This window comes from Carlito syrichta, unplaced genomic scaffold (assembly GCF_000164805.1).
Source record: "Carlito syrichta isolate Samal-C Ts95f unplaced genomic scaffold, Tarsius_syrichta-2.0.1 Scaffold279535, whole genome shotgun sequence".
Taxonomy (NCBI): Eukaryota; Metazoa; Chordata; class Mammalia; order Primates; family Tarsiidae; genus Carlito; species Carlito syrichta.
Genome location: NW_007223631.1, coordinates 227840 through 244547, shown reverse-complemented (window position 1 = coordinate 244547; position 16708 = coordinate 227840). Strand labels below are relative to the sequence as shown.

At 36.4% G+C, this 16708-nt stretch overlaps 1 protein-coding gene across 2 annotated transcripts in view; it reads right to left on the bottom strand.

Annotated features, from left to right (window-relative positions):
- The window catches only part of BCAP29 (B-cell receptor associated protein 29), a 41558-nt gene that overhangs the window by 12113 nt on the left and 12737 nt on the right, over positions 1–16708 (bottom strand). For both annotated transcript variants that reach the window (XR_002481623.1, XM_008052502.2), the window contains exons 3-5: positions 13475–13625; positions 11600–11735; positions 7493–7601 (exon numbers count right to left, since the gene is read on the bottom strand). Coding sequence is in view for 1 of the 2 variants with exons in the window: in XM_008052502.2 (XP_008050693.1) it covers positions 7493–7601; positions 11600–11735; positions 13475–13625 (396 nt within the window). In the remaining variant the exon portion in view is untranslated. The remainder of the gene's footprint in view (positions 1–7492; positions 7602–11599; positions 11736–13474; positions 13626–16708) is intronic.

The following is a 16708-nucleotide window of genomic DNA, read 5'->3' as shown; positions in this document are numbered from 1 at the left end:
GAGAAATAATGACCTAAACATTGTAATTAGAAATCTGGAGGCAGTATCAGAAGAAATCGCTAAATGAGTTGAATGTAGCTGCTTCTGGGTAGAGGGCCTGAGGAGACTGCTGTTTTCATCATAAGCTTTATGTTACTACTTGACTTTTAAAATGATGTATATGTAAAATTTGGATAAAATACAAATTTAAAGTTAGGTACTCTAGATGAATACTCTCTTTTATAAACCTTATAGTGACTACTTTGTGTTATAATTCTTAAGCAAAGGCTCACAGAGCTGGAAAGACCTCTAGTGATATAGTCCCGTTTTTAAATTTCCCTAACATAATGAAAAGAACATATCAATTTCTTTATTCAAATCATGTCTTGTCTTCTGCAAAGTTTTATCATTCCATAGAAATGGTTCCAATACATGTTCTAAACAAACAACCACACTATAACACTAATGAGAAACGATTCTGTTTACTGGCATATCCCTTCACTTCTCCCAATGCCCCATCCAAGGGCATTTAAGATTTGTGGCCCCATTCCACATAATACACTTGTGTTGTGAGCTAAAAGATGGATAAAACATGTCCAGTCCTGTACTAATGATCCTAAGATTGCATGAAACATTTTTCTGAAGTGAAGAATATGGTTTAATGAACCACTTGCTGAACTTGATTTTAGAGGAAGGGAAGTGACTGTGAATAGTTTCTCTCATGAAAAATAAATATAATTTTAAGGGTCAGAAAGCCAATAATACTAATAACTATTGATGGGGCATTTTTGCTTAATTACATTATTTGGAGCTACATAATAGATATTAAGGGTTAACTGGTCTATTTATTCATTTTACAAAAAACTATGGTCTATAACGGGTCAATGACTCAACCAAGATTACCCAGTGTACGCTCACATATTTTGCAATGTAATTCATATAACTTACTGTAAGGTTAAATAACTTCCAATATTTAGAGTCTACTTTCAAACTAAAGTTGAGAAGAGAGTCAATTAGATAATTCAAGCCAAAGACTACTGTCTCAGATTACCTGGATATGTGGAAGAAAGTTTTTTTTAAACAAACAAAATCTCTTTTTCATTGTATAAGGAAAATAATTTCATTATAGAAAATAATTTAAACTCCAGAAAAAGTCATTCATTGTACATGCTAAAAATAACCACTATTAATATTTTGGTATATATTTTTTCCTAATTTAAAGTGTTTTTATATTATTTTAATTTTTTTAGAGATGAGGGATCACTATGTTGCCCAGGTTGATCTCAGACCCCTGGACTCAAGCAATTCTCCTGCCTCAGCCTCCCAAAGTACTGGGATTACAGGTGTAAGCCACCACTCCAGATCTGAAAGTGTTTTTAGACTAAACTTGTCCCGCTTAATTTTTGTACCTCACTTGATAATAAACATAAATCTACTCTAATCTGATAAATTCATTATAAAAGTATTTGCCATGAAGGCTTTTAGTAAACATGCATATCTAGGTAGGGAATAAGACAGGAGTAAAGGATACCAAGGCACTCCAAGTAATCATCTCCTCCAAGCTCTCAGAGGCTCCATCCATTGACCCCTCACCTTTAGGGCACTACCATTCATTCATTTCACCCTACGGTGACACATCAACTTCTAACAGACCAGTCTGCTATATGTTTTGCAATTCTCACTACATAACAGTGATGTCATTTCACTCTTTCTTTGAGTCAGATTCTCACTCTGTCGCCCAGGCTGGAATGCAGTGACATGCTCATGGCCACAGCAGCCTCGAGTTGCTGGGCTCAGATGCTCTTTCTACCTCAGCCTTCCAAGTAGCCAGAACTACAGGCACGTGCCAACATGCCTGGCGAATTTTTTAATTTATTGTAGAGATGAGGTCTTGCCAAGGTCTTGCCAAGTTGCCCAGGCTGATCTCGAACCCGTGGGCTCAGGCAATCCTCTCACCTCTGCCTCCCAAAGTGCTGGGATTATAGGAGTGAGCCACTGCGCCTGGCCCTCATTTCACTCGTTTTTCTGCCAGTCTACATCCATCATCACTTTTGGAGAACTGTGTCTGATTATATCTTCATCACCTGGAACATTCAGTATGCATTTAGCACTCTCCACTAGTATTTTTGGTAGACTAACCCATGCTTCACACTGGGGAGGAAATGAATCTCTTTATGTACATATATTTGGTCCACCATCAGGACCATAAGTTCTTCTGGTAAGAGACTGTTTTTGCTTGCTTTAATGCCCCTTGGTAGAGACTATAAAAGCCTTTTTCAGGGTACACATCAGGTATGCTTATTAGTATCCTTGAAATTATGTCTTAAGTTAATATCTTCCCCATAGCTATTCCTCCTGGTCACAGGAAGACACATAAATAGTTTATTTTATGAGTACAGACCTTGGAAACAGATAGAAGCTCACAGGAAAGGAAATCACAACTAAATGGGAATGCAACAGTGAAACAAACAGGATGAAATAGCACCATTATGTATTAGTCTCAGGAATGTAGTTCTATAGCAAACAAATCCCTTTTTTCTGGTTTGTCAATAATATTAACATGTAAAAATAACATCAACATGTGAAGATAACATAGAGGTGAACTAATAAACACTAGTTTATTTGCCATTATTTACCTAACTAAATTTTAATTGATTTAAATAATTACTATATTATTAATTACATATTGCTTACTGATACATCCATCAAATAAACTATCCTATTTTTTTATTAATATGAGTTTTTTTTTCAGTTAATACAAGGGATGAAGATGTCAAAGATGCAGAAACTTGGCATGTAAAAAAAAGTTTTCTTATTTAAATAACAAAAGTTCATTAAAAGATAGCAAATGAAAAATGACCAAAATAACAAACAATTGTTAAGCATTAACAACTTTAAAATAAGGAGGTAGCTTTGATATAACTGCAGGTTAAAAATAACTGAATTCATGCCCACAAAAATTTGCAACTGTACCACATACTTAGGGTAGACTTTCAAAATTTATTTTTAGATAGATATATGGTTCATTTGTAAGGAACTGGAAACCCTATAGTTTTAAACTTGTATACAAAGCTTATGTCTTAAGATTAAAAAGGCAGGAATGTAAGGTTTCTGGTACATGAAGTAGCAATTCCCCTCTAATTTTCCATCTTGTCTTGATCTTCAAATTCTCTTGAAAAGCACTTTAGCTATTTTTCACTCCCTGGTCCCTATGTAAACTGGCAATAAAAGATGGTTTTTTTAAAAAAAACTCTATCATCTTCAAGGGTAGTACAGTTGGTCTATAAAAGAAAACTTTAGTTCTGTTCAAGGCTAAGTCAAGGTGATATGGAAGCATTTATTCAGGGAGAGAGTTGTATTATCAATATTTTAAATAGGGGAACAAGAAGGTTCTGCTTCCTGGGTCCAAATCCAAGGTTTCTATAATATGCTGCTAATACTAAGGTATACATAATAGGTCTTTACACTCAGTTTCTGATGTTTGTACATACGTTGTTTAGTGAATTTTTATAAATAAGCTATATATATATATATATATATATATATATATATATATATATATATTTATTTATTTATTTAAAGCAAGATTTATTAAGAGGACAGAAAAGCTCCCACAGTGGGAGGGGACACGAGGGGTCTGATATACTTTTAAAGGGAATTTAACTTCATGTTAAATTACAATGTATAAATTGCTTGAAAAGTTCTTTAAAAAACCGTTGATGAAAGAAAGAGAGGGGGAAAGAGAGAAAGCAAGCAAGCAAGCTAAACAAAATTAGGAAAGAAACAAAGAGAACTAAGGCAGTATCAAGGAATTTGCCCAACTTACTTTTTTTCTTTTCTTTTTCTTTTTTTTGTAGAAGACATACAGCACTACATAACTTTCCTATAATATTGGCAGCCCTAAGAATTCCTTTTTTAACAGAGCATGTTATGGATGTATCCCTGCTCCATTATAGATGTATTCCTCTATCATTACTTGGATGCATACAATGACTGAACGGTGTATATTTCCTCTGGTTATAAGAATAAATACCAGGAAGGTGTTCATTTATGAAAATAAATACCAGTAATTTTCCTGGAAGAGGAACCAATGAAGTCAATCACCTTGGACATCAGAAGGTTCCTCTATTACATACAAAGTCTATCTTTAGCATGAGAACATGTGAACTATGTAAATTCTTCGAAGCTTAGGTTCTCATTTTTCATGGCAGTGCCTTTTCCCAATTACTCCACATGCTGGGATATCAAAGTTATTGTTAAATGGATCATTAAAATGACAGATCAGGTAGTTACACCTGACTAAGTAAGGCCTGAGTGTAAATTAGGTGCTTTGGGGTATGTACGCTGCCTTTTGAATCACTAGGATGTTATTACTGCACTGAAGCACAGGTAATAATTTGCAAACTCGGCTCAAAATGGGAGCGGGAGGTTAAAAACTGATGAAGAATTTGCCACTACTGACAGAACAGTCTTAATAGCTACCTTCAGAATGCCACTTTTCTATTTGGGACTAACCAGTTTAAATAAACATTTGTATTTATGTTTTTTTTTCTTTTTGAGTAGGAGTCTCACTCCATTGCCCAGGGGCTCCATAGCCACCCCAGCATCGCTCACGGCCACCCCAGTGTTGACCTGCTGGGCTCAGGCGATCCCTCTGCCTCAGCCTCCCAAGTAGCCAGAACTATAGGCGTGCGCTACCATGCCCAGCTAATTTTTTGACTTATTATAGAGATGAGATCTCGCCATGTTGCCCAGGCTGGTCTCAAACTCATGGGCTCAGGCAATCCTCTTGCCTCAGCCTCCCAAAGTGCTGAGATTACAGGCTTGAGCCACCATGCCTGGTCTATACTATTTCCACTAATATACTTGGGGAAAAAAAATGTTTCACTTAGAATTAAGAAATACCAAGGATAAGAAATTCATATGGAAAACACTCTATTTGCTTCTATAAAAATAACCATATTGTTTCTTACTCAGTTTTCAAGTATAAAAGATTTTTCTGTAACCTTAAGCATCACCGCCTTAATACGCTTTTATAAATCAATGAATATTTTTGAGTGGCACTGTGTCCAAAGCATTGTACTGATGAATTCATCCAAATTGTGCACTATTAATTGATATAATTTCTTAGTTCTTGCTTTATTGAATTTGATTGGTACAGGTCAAGAGAATATGACCAGGGAAATACCTTCTTTAGAAATGGAACTTTGATCTTTTCAAGGTCATTAAGAATGCTACCAAAAAAACAAAAAACCCCAAACCTTTGAGTAAATAGAATGTGTTCATAAAATATTACACATCTTGCAGGAACCAAATAAGACATACTCAAACAGGTAAAATCTGCTTTTACCTCAACACTGATTCACTTTGAAAGTAGCTTTGAGTCTACACTTCAAACACAGAAACTGGTATCCCTTGTTATCAGAATATAAACACAAAGAAAGAGTTCGTTTTCTCCAAACATCTGATTTGTCTTTTAAAGAAATGCTAACATAATACTGAGTTTAGTTCTATGCCATATTTAGAAAATTAAAGTTCAAAATATCTTAGAGTTGGAACTTCTGAAAGGCAAAAAAAGAAACTAAATTGACCAGGGGTGAGAGAATTGTAGTATGGCACGCAACCATTCCTGTCTGCTTTTTATTTTTGTCCCACCCTGCTTACAACATAAGAAAAGAGATTCTTGGCAAATAGAAAAAAATATAGATTTTGAAATAATCTTTTTTCTTACTTTCTTCTTTCACTGGGTAAAGGTATTTTGCTATGCAGCCATAACAAAAAATGAAATTATGTCCTTTGCAGCAACATGGATGCAGCTAAAGTCCACTATCCTAAGCAAATTAATTCAGAAAGAGAAAATCAAATACCCCATGTTGTTACTTGTAAGTGGGAGATAAACATTGGGTACACACAGACATAAAGAAGAGAAAAACAGACACTGGGGACTCCTAAAAGAGTTGAAAAACTACCTATTGGGGACTATTTACTGTAACAAACCTGCACATGTACCTCTTGAATCTGAAATTTAAAAAAATAAATGGGTGTTGTTTTAAGCTGAAAAATGGTATTTTGTAAATAGTCCTTGCCTTTTTACAAAAGGATTAGCAATAATATTTTATGCTGGCTAAAAAAATAACACCAGTTTCTCTTTTGAAATGTCTATTGTAAGGGGTAGGTAATTACTAAATTCATTTTCATACAAACATTAACATTTCTTAATCATGTTTCAAATCTTTTGAAATTGCAGAAAAGGCAACAGTACCAACTACAAGATCCTTGAATTTTGGGATATGCCATATCAACCACAATAATAATATACCACATTGTCTGGAAGGGTAGTTTATTTTTTAACTTACTGCCTTTAAACTACCTTTTTTGCAATTTGAATATGAAGTAGGAAAATGACTAAAGAATTTTGTATCACATATAATATCTTCTGTGGATTTTTGTTTAGTTTATAGAATTAGCTTTTATCTTTGGGTTTTCCATCTCAAAATCAAACATGCCCTGCTAAAGTAAACTCTATTCAAACAATGTAAATAGATATTCAATAATAGCAAGTTATAGTACAGGGAACTTTTTTATACTGAGACTTACAAATGATATAAAGTAGGTCCTTGATTCACTGAATATTCTCCAGTTTATCTCCCATTTCAAGTAATGGAAGAGATTTGAAACTGGAGAAAGTCTATGCATTAATCATTACCTTAACCCCAATTGTCTGAGAGGTTCTCTAGTGTCTGGCCAACATCAAGGAATATCTGTTATACGCTGAAATGCTGCCAGGAGTCAAGTTACAAACTTACACTCAAGAGTTTTCTGGGATGACACTGGATTTGGGATATCTACTTTTCTGTGCTATGCAGCTGCAAGCAATACTTTGTTCTTTAGGAAAAAGGAAATACCATAACTTTTTTTTTTTTTTAACTTAAAAGAAATAGCTGCCTTTAGGGAAATGGAGTTGGGATGCTCACTCCAAACCTATACTCCAGTGTATTTTGGAACGAGGCACTCAAATTCTCAGTTGACAACCCAGATATTGTTGCTTACTCTATGCCTACCTATCTCTTTTCAAGGAATGACTTCCTTATGTCTAGGAGATAGACTATATTAGGGCTTGAAATAATATATTTTCTTGTAGGAAAACTGTCTGCCTGCAATTGCTTCTCTGAAAAAATATATATGCTGATAGAAGAAAAGTGGTTCAGTTTTCCAAAAACACATTTACAAACAACTTTTCAAGAACATAGTTCTTTTGCTAAGGCAGGAACATCTGTATTTACAACACAGATCTCAAACACCTACATGTTTTTCTGTATAACAGGGCATGTTTCCCTTGGCTGGTACAATGTTTTATCTTTGTATTTGGACAGGAATTTATAAATAGGTCATTCTTGGTATTTTAGTCAGAAGGATATTTAGGCATTAGTTCTGTTTTAGGGAAAACAGTGAAGTGTAACAGCACAAAATATCATGCCAGTCTTTTCACTTTTTCACATGCACACAAAGTTACCATCTGAAGTCCTCTTTAATTCAGCTTTCAGTTTCTGCTGGTCTTCAACTAGTTTTTTATTTTCTTTTTCCAAAATGTGTTCTTCATCCTTGCCATAACTTTTCAAGACCTATCACAAAAGGGAGTTATAGGAAGAAGTAAGCTTTGATTGCAATAGTTAGATATTCTTACAGAAAATGGGCTGAGTAACTGATTTAAAACTTATGCCTTGTCCTTTCTGGTTAATTTTCTACAATGTACTTTTGTGAAAAGCTTAATATTTGACAAACACACAAAAAGATTTATCTTTATTGTGGCTGAAATTTCTAAAATGAAAATAAGAATTTATGGTTGCTACTATTAGAATTATGTTTTCAAAAGTACTTAGGTAAACAATGTGAGCCTTTCTCAATTAAATGAGAAACATACAGATGCTGGATAGGATGTGGGGGAAAGAGAACTCTTCTACACTGCTGGTGGGAGTGTAAACTAGGACATTCTCTGTGGAAAACAGTGTGGTGATTCCTAAAAGATCTAAAAATCAACCTTCCATACAAAACCCCACAATCCCACCTGCTAGGAATATACCTGGAGGAACTCAAATCATCCTGTCATGCATGTTTATTGCAGGATTATTCAAAACAGCAAAAACATGGAACCAACCATGCTGCCCATCAAAAGAGAACTGGATAAAAAAAATGTATATACAAATGATGGGATATTATACAGCCATAACGAAGGACACAATTTAGAACTTCGCAGCAACTTGGGTGGACTTAGAGTCTATAATGCTGAGTGATCTATCACAGAAACAAAGACCTGAGTACCACAAGTTCTCACTCATAAGCAGACCTTGAGCAGATATCATAATACTATAAGAAAGGAACTGGAAGTAGTAAAAAACTGCCAGGGGAGGGAGGGTGGAATTGGCAGTAGTGGGAGACTGCCAGGAGAGGCGAGGCATACCTCATCAATAAGGGTACCTGCATAATGAACATTTGTATACCTAAACCTGAATTGTACCTCACATCTTTAAAATAAAAAAATTTAAAAAGAGAAACATAAACTAGGGAAAAAACAGTTCTGAGGATGATATTAATTGGAAAACCATTATGTGCTGTTACACTTCACTGTTTTCCCGAAAACAGAACTAATGCCTAAATATTCTTCTGAAGCTGTCGACTCAGATTATTTTTATATAGGTAAGTTTGTAAGAGAAGTAAATAATGTCAGGGTGGAGATGGCTAAGTGGGAAATGACAGGGCCATCTCTGTGGTTGGAAAACTCCATCTAATTTTCATTGAATAGTTTCCAAGTTACTTTTATTCAGTTAATCTTTTACAATTCTCTTTATATTTTAAAATGTATTCTGACTTTAAAAATGTTTATGTTGGCTGGGCGCGGCGGCTCAGGCCTATAATCCCAGCACTTTGGGAGGCGGAAGTGAGAGGATTGCCCTGAGTCCAGGGGTTCGAGATGAGCCTGGGCAACTTGGTAAGACCTTCTCTCTACAATAAATAAAAAAATTAGCTGGGTATGGTGGCACATGCCTGTAGATCCAGCTACTTGGAAGGCTGAAGCAGAAGGATTCTCTGAATCCAGCAGGTTGAAGCTGCGGTGGCCGTGAGTGTGCCACTGCACTCCAGCCTGGGCGACAGAGTAAGATTCTGACTCAAAAAAAAAAAAAAAAAAAAAAGTTTATGTTTGTAGCTTATCTCTTCTACTCAAGAAAACTTAAGATCTGAATAGTAAAACAATTTATCAAAATAAAAATATCATGGAGTAAAAATTTCATAATCTGTAACTATGGATAGAAATATCATCGTTAGAACTAAGAAGCTGACTAAAAGAGATAAGGAATTTAAGTTACCAAGAAAGACAAATTAAATGTTTGAAAAATAAAACATGTACACACTGGCATGGTAAACTGACTAAAGTGGCAGTCACTTGATTCTGACAGATTCTACAGCCAGATAAAAAAGAAATTCAGGAGAATTTTAAACAGATTAACAGAGGAATTTTAAACAGAGGAAATTCTGCTATATGGTGATTCCTTTTCTAATGTTAGCTATATAGTCAACAAACAAAACTAACAAAGTTCTACTGAGCAATGACTACATGCAAATATTTTACAATGCAGGGTGCTATAAGGGCTAAAACTGTAAGCGAAACATTATCTCTACTTTCAGGTAACTTCAATCACATAGAAAGGGTGGCAGGAGAGCAAAAACAAAAAACTGCAGCCCAAGACCAAATACAATACTATTGTGCTATGACAGAGATTAGGCAGCTCAAAAGGAGAATTTAGAGTTTTTGGCTGAGCTCAGTGGATCAGCCTATAATTCCAGCACTTTGGGAGACTGAGGTGAGTGGATTGCCTGAGTCTGCAGGTTCGAGACCAACCTGGGTAACTTGGTGAGATTTGTCTCTACAATAAATCAAAAATTAGCCAGGCGTGGTAGTGCGTGCTTGTAGTTCTGGGGACTTGGAAGGCTGAGGCGGAAGGATCGCAGAGCCCAGCAGGTTGACAGTGGGGTGACTGTGAGCATGCGTGCCACTGTACCCCTGCCTGGGTAAAGGAGCGAGACTCCAACTCAAAAAAAAAAAAAAAAAAGTTCTAGTGCATATATTATATAATCCCAGGAACTATTTTTTAGAGATAGGAGGACTGAGGTACATTCTGAAACTGAAGGAGCTTCATACCTTTTGAAACAAAATAATATACATATATTTAAAAAGAGGAGTACAAGAAAAACAAAATTTCTCCATATCTTTTAATTTGTGGCCCACTTGAAGTTCAAAACAACCTTAGCTGCTATTTCACTTAATTCAGTTCATAAAATCTCCAGTGATTACCCAAATTAGATGAGAACCATTGAGTTACAGGAATGTTTTCACAGTCTGCTTAATTTTTATGCTAGTGACTTGGAAAAGTTGGATTTGTGTCAGTCTTGTAGATAAGCTTTCATTACTGCACCTGTAAACTTGTCCAAATTTATAATGTGTAATTTCATGCTGGAGAAAGACCAAGAGCCCTGAAATTTGAAATTTAATAGCTACCAGCTATAATAATGTGTTTCCTGTCCCACACACCTTATCCTATCTAGGGAAGTAGCTGGAAAAAAAAACCAGTAAGAAGTAAAGCTCTATCACCTGTAGCAGTTAAATTAAAAGTTAATTGGTCTTTCATAATTATTTCCATTTATTTAACTGAATTTCAGAATACAATCTACCATTGAAAATCGTTTTATAGGATAGCATGGGAGGTGAGGTCACAAAACAATGTGGTTAAGAATGTGGAGTCTAGAGTCACACTGCCTGGCTTCAAATCTTAGTTCAGTCTCTTATTAGCTGAATGATTTTTTGCAAGTCACTTAACGTTTCTGTGTCTCGGCTTCCTCATCTATAAAATGCAGATAATAACAATACCAATCTCATGGGTTGTGAGAATTTAAAAGAGGTTAAAACCTTACTGGGAGCCGGGCTCGGTGGCTCAGCCTGTAATCCCGTGCCTTGGGAGGCTGAGGTGAGTGGATTGCCTGAGCCTGCGGGTTTGAGACCCACCTGGGCAACTTGGCGAGACCTCATCTCTACAATAAATCAAAAATCAGCCGGGCATGGTAGCACATGCCTGTAGTTCCAGCTACTTGGAAGGTTGAGGCGGAAGGATCGCTGGAGCCCAGCGGGTTGAGGCTGCGGTGATCTCTCACTGAAACAAAGAGCTGAGTACCACATGTTCTCACTCATAAGTGGACCTTGAACAACTACTGTATTACTGTAGGAAAGGAATTGAAAGTAGCGGGAAACTACGGGGAGGGGTGGAAAGCTGGGATTGACAGTAGTCGATATCCATCTGGGGGGGCACACCTCATCAATAAGGATACCTGCACAAGGAACATTTGTATACCTAATCCTGAATTGTACCCTACAATTTCAAAATAAAAATTAAAAGAGGAAAAAAAATAATAAAAATACTCTTGAAATAATCACTACATAGAACAATGTTATTAATTACGGCTATTTTCTGTTTATAAATTATGAAAATGCTCTTTTTAATGCCAAAAACTAATATTTCACTCCTTAGGAACACCAACATTTATACACATTTATATATATAAAAAAAAATACCCATTTTAGTTTTTCATTCTCTTCCATAAATTTTTTGGCAGCCTTGTTAGTATTTTCTGCTTGAGTTTTGAGCACTCCTTGGTTTGACAGTTCTTTTGCCAGTTGAGTAATAAGTGTCACCAGGCGTCTCAACACTCTAAGAAAACAAAAGTTCAAAATAATGTATAACTAGCTAGACCAATAATCAGAAACTGTGACTTTAAAACAACAGTGATTATCAAATGACTCTTGTTAGGTACAGGTGTAGTGGAGGTAGATGATATTTAAGCAGAACACTTGCTTTTATTTTATTTTTTTAAATTTGAGTCTCCCAGTAAAAAAAAGCCTGTGTCTCATTCCTTTGGCATCTTTGTTAGATGACCAGCATTTAGAATACATTCTCAGTGATACTTATTTGTTTTCTTAAAGAAGGCTTTAGCCTGGAAAAGTAGAACTAGAAAAACTTCAGACAGTGTAACAGGGCCAAAGACAGAAGTCTTTTTTTGGCTCATTTCAAAACTTGCTGTTTAAAGAACATTGTATAAGGTCAGCCAAGCCTGAAAACTGCTAATTCACATCTGTTTATGGGTAGGTTCCATTGTTAGAAGTAGTAATTAATATCTTCAATTATTCATTCAGCAGATATTTGTTTGTTCAGGAATCGCTAAGTGTTAAACATCATGCTAGACACTGGGAACACAGCAAGAAACAAAACAAAGTCCATGTTCTCAGGAAGTTTAGGGTCTAGTTGGGGAGGCAAGAATTAAAACAATTACAATTTGAATGATACTAGAAAATAAAGTACATTTTTTTTTAATGAGCACATAAAAGAGAAGACCTACCTACTTTGGGGGTAGTGATGGCCTCAGAAAACTCCCCTGAGAAAGAGGCTGTAGCCTAAGTAAGAATTAACCAGGAAAAGAGGGAAGGGAAAAGTGTTTTGGCAGAAGGAATGGCTTGTATGAAAACCCTGAAGTGGGAAGGAGTTAGGTACACCATAGAACTCAATCAATATTTTAGCAAGAATGAATGAATTAATGACTATAGTGAAGGTTAGTGGGAGAGGGATGTATTATACACGTCAGAGACACATAGGAGACAAGGGTCCAGAAAAAGGGCTACATCATTCAAGGCCTTATGGATTTAGAAACCTACAAGCTGTACTATTGTTTGCTATTTGGGTACATCACCTGAGTTCTTTTATGAAAATCTATAGTAGGCCAGGTGCAGTGGCTCATACCTGTAATCCCACCCAGTACAGTGGGAGGTCAATGCAGAAGGATCACTTAAGGCCAGGAATTTGAGAGTTGCCTGGACAACACAGTAAGACCCTATCTCTACAAAAAAATAAGTTAGCTAGGTGTGGTGATGCGTGCTTGTAGTCTTAGCTACTCAGGAGACTGAGGTAGGAGAATCATTTGAGCCTAGGAGTTCAAAATTACAGTGAGTTATGATTGCACCACTGCACTCTAGCCTGGGTGATGCAGTGAGAGCTTGTCTCTATTAAAAAAAAAAATTATAAGCCGGGCTCAGTGGCTCAGCCTGTAATCCCGCGCCTTTGGGAGGCTGAGGTGAGTGGATTGCCTGAGCCTGCGGGTTCATGACCCACCTGGGCAGCGAGACCTCATCTCTACAATAAATCAAAAAATCAACCGGGCATGGTAGCGCACGCCTGTAATTCCGGCTACTTGGAAGGCTGAGGTGGAAGGATTGCCGGAGCTCAGCAGGTAGAGGCTGTGGTGGCTGGGAGCAGCCACTGCACTCCAGTCTGGGCGACAGAGTGAGACTCCAACTCAAAAAAAAAAAAAAAAATTATAGTAAGGGTGGACAAAACGAGAAAGAGAAGCATAAATCATGTTTTTAAATCGTGCTTCTACTTTTTTTTTTTTTACTTACAGCCAAAAAAATAATGAAAATCCAGAAATGTAAAGATTTCTTTGGGATCTAAAAAGTTTCATCTGTGTATGTTCATAGGCATTGGGGCTGCTGGTTGAGCTCTTCTCAATAGTATGGGTAAAGGAATATTTCCTTACTTCTCTCACAGCATCTGTAACAGAAAAAGAAAGAGAAAACATTACTTTCGGCTTTTAAGAATATAAACTTGTTAAAAAGTGAAAGCAGTTTTAGAATAACTGCCCAAACTTTAAATAATGGATATCAGGTAGAGGTTCTCTTTTTGTCTTTACCTCTATAGTACTTGGGAAAATATCATGCTCAAAGTAGGTGCTCCGTAAATGAATACTAGTGGCAAATTTTGAATTATTATAGTTTATTAAAAAAACCATCTAATATTTACCATCATTTTATTTTTTCTTCCCTAGTTATATGGGAAACTATTAGCCTTTATTCTATCTCTAAAAATGACTAAAATTCAATCTATTGACAACAACAGATGCTATATCCCATTACAATCAATTCTAGGAGACTATCCTATTTCTCTTATTATACTAACACTTTATTATATCTATTATTACTTTAAAATATTGAGATTTCAGCAATATTTGGTTATACTGAAATTTCTACTGCATACATTTGTTACAATGGAATTCCATGTATGGTGGCATACACGCCCCCAACTGTCATGTGGATGGCACTTGTTACTGGAAATGTTTAGAGAGCTGTTCCTTGGATGGTTTTAGTTCTGGTAAGTCTCAGATCCAGGGCAACCACTTCTTCCAGTGTAAAATAGTTATCAGCTTATTAGTAGCAATATTTAATGCATTCTTAGCCACTGGATTCTTGTATGTACTAGGGAACAAATCTGTTTTAGACGTCTCAAAAATCATTGGGGGTACAAGCAAATTAGAGTGCTCCTTTCATGTGACCATTAGCATTCTTGGGACACAATTACTGACACAAAAGAAAAGAGATTCCAGGTAGAAAACGGAGACCATTTTGATTATCTTATTTTTTAACAGCTTTACTGAGATATAATTAATATACCATAAACTTTATCCCTTTAAAGTCTGCAATTGTGGTTTTTAGTATAATCACAAAGTTGTTTAACCGTCACTGCTACCTAATTACAGAACATTCTTATCATCCCCAATAAAGTTTTATACCCATCTCATTTTTATCAACCCCAAAAGAAACTTCATATCCATCTCCTCCTTCCTCCAATCTACTGGAGACCACCAATCTACTTTCTGTCTCTATGTACCTATTCCAGACATTTGATATTAACAGAATCATATTCTATGTGGTTCTGTTGTCTAGCTCCCTTAACTTAGCATGATGTTTTCAAGGTTCTTGTTTTGTTTTGTTTTTCACCTTTAAATTTTTTTATTTTAAAATTGTGGGGTAAATTCAGGGTTATACAAATATTCATTGTGCAGGTACCATTGTTGATGAGGTGTGTCCTCCTTCCCCAGGCAGTTTCTCACTACTGCCAATCCCACCTCCCCGCTGCCCCATGCCCCCGCAGTTTCCCGCTACTGTCAATCCTTTTCTTATAGTGTTACCATAGTTGCTCAATGAGGTCCACTTATGAGTGAGTACATGTGATAGTCAGTTCTGTGTTTCTGTGAAAGATCACTCAGTATTATAGACTCTAAGTCCATCCTGGTTGTGAAGTTCACAATTTTGTTCTTCTTTATGGCTGCGTAATATTTCACTATAGAGATGTGGTAACATTTGGTTTATCCAAATCTCTTTTTCTTTTGTGTCAGTAATTGTGTCCCAAGAATGCTAATGGTCACATGAAAGGAGCATTCTAATTTGCTTGTACCCCCAATGATTTTTGAGACGTCTAAAACAGATGCGTTCCCTAGTACATACTAGAATCCAGTGGCTAAGAATGCACTAAATATTGCATTCATCAGATGATGGATATTTGGGTTGTTTCTATTATGACTATTATGAATACGCTGCTATGAACAATACAAGTTTCCTATTGACATATGTTTCCATTTCTCTTGGTATATACCTAGGAGTAGAACTGCTGAGCATATGGTAACTCTACGTTTAACTTTCGGAGTAACTGCCAGACTGTATTCCAAAGCCACTATACCATTTCACATTCCCACAAGAAGTGTGTGTTGGTTCCAATTTCTCCATACCCTCAGCAACACTTGTTATTATCTTTTTGATTATAGTCATCCTAGTGGGTGTGAAGTGGCATTTCATTGTGGTTTTGATTTGCATTCCCATGATGGCTAATGAATGCAAACATCTTTTCATGTGCTTATTGACCATTTGCATATCATCTTTAGAGAAAAGTCTACTAAGATCCTTTATCCATTTTTAAATTGGGTTATTTGCTTTTTTATTTGTCCCCCAAATGTCTTTTATGTATTTCTTCTTTTTTTTTTTTTCTTTTTCTTTATTTTTATTTTTTGAGTTGGAGTCTCACTCTGTCACCCAGACTGGAGTGCAGTGGCTGCTCCTGGCCACCGCAGCCTCGACCTGCTGGGCTCCGGTGATCCTTCCGCCTCAGCCTTCCAAGTAGCTGGAATTACAGGCATGTGCTACCATGCCCGGCTGATTTTTTGATTTATTGTAGAGATGAGGTCTCGCTGCCCAGGTGGGTCTCGAACCCGCAGGTTCAGGCAATCCACTCACCTCAGCCTCTCAAAGGCGCGGGATTACAGGCTGAGCCACCAAGCCCGGCTATGTATTTTTTCAAACTGATAATTTTATAGTGAACATTCATCAAATATAGTTATGTCTCTGTAGTCTCTTGATATACAACATTTTTAATAAAAAAAGACATTGACTAAAGTGTCAGGCCGATTGTTTTACAGAAAGTTCTCACAATCTGGATTTGTCTGACTCAGGTATATCTAATTTGTTTCTCTAATTCCTGTATTTTTAGAAAATTAGATCTCCAGTAGAAGTATTTCACTGGATCAAGTTTAATACTTTTGGCAAGAATCCCTCATAACTTATGTAATGTTAGCTTTTCTCATACTTTTTGATGCTAAATTTGATTACTTGGTTAAGATGGCACATTAGTCAAGGTCCTCCAGAGAAACAGAACCAACAGAATGTGTGTGTGCATATACATAAATATATACACAGAGAGAGGAGAGAAAGAGGTGGAAGGGGAGAGGGGGAGAGCGGGAGAGGAGGGAAGGGAGCGAGGAGAGGAGGGGGAGAGGGAAGGGGAAGGAAGGGGAGAGGGGAAGGGAG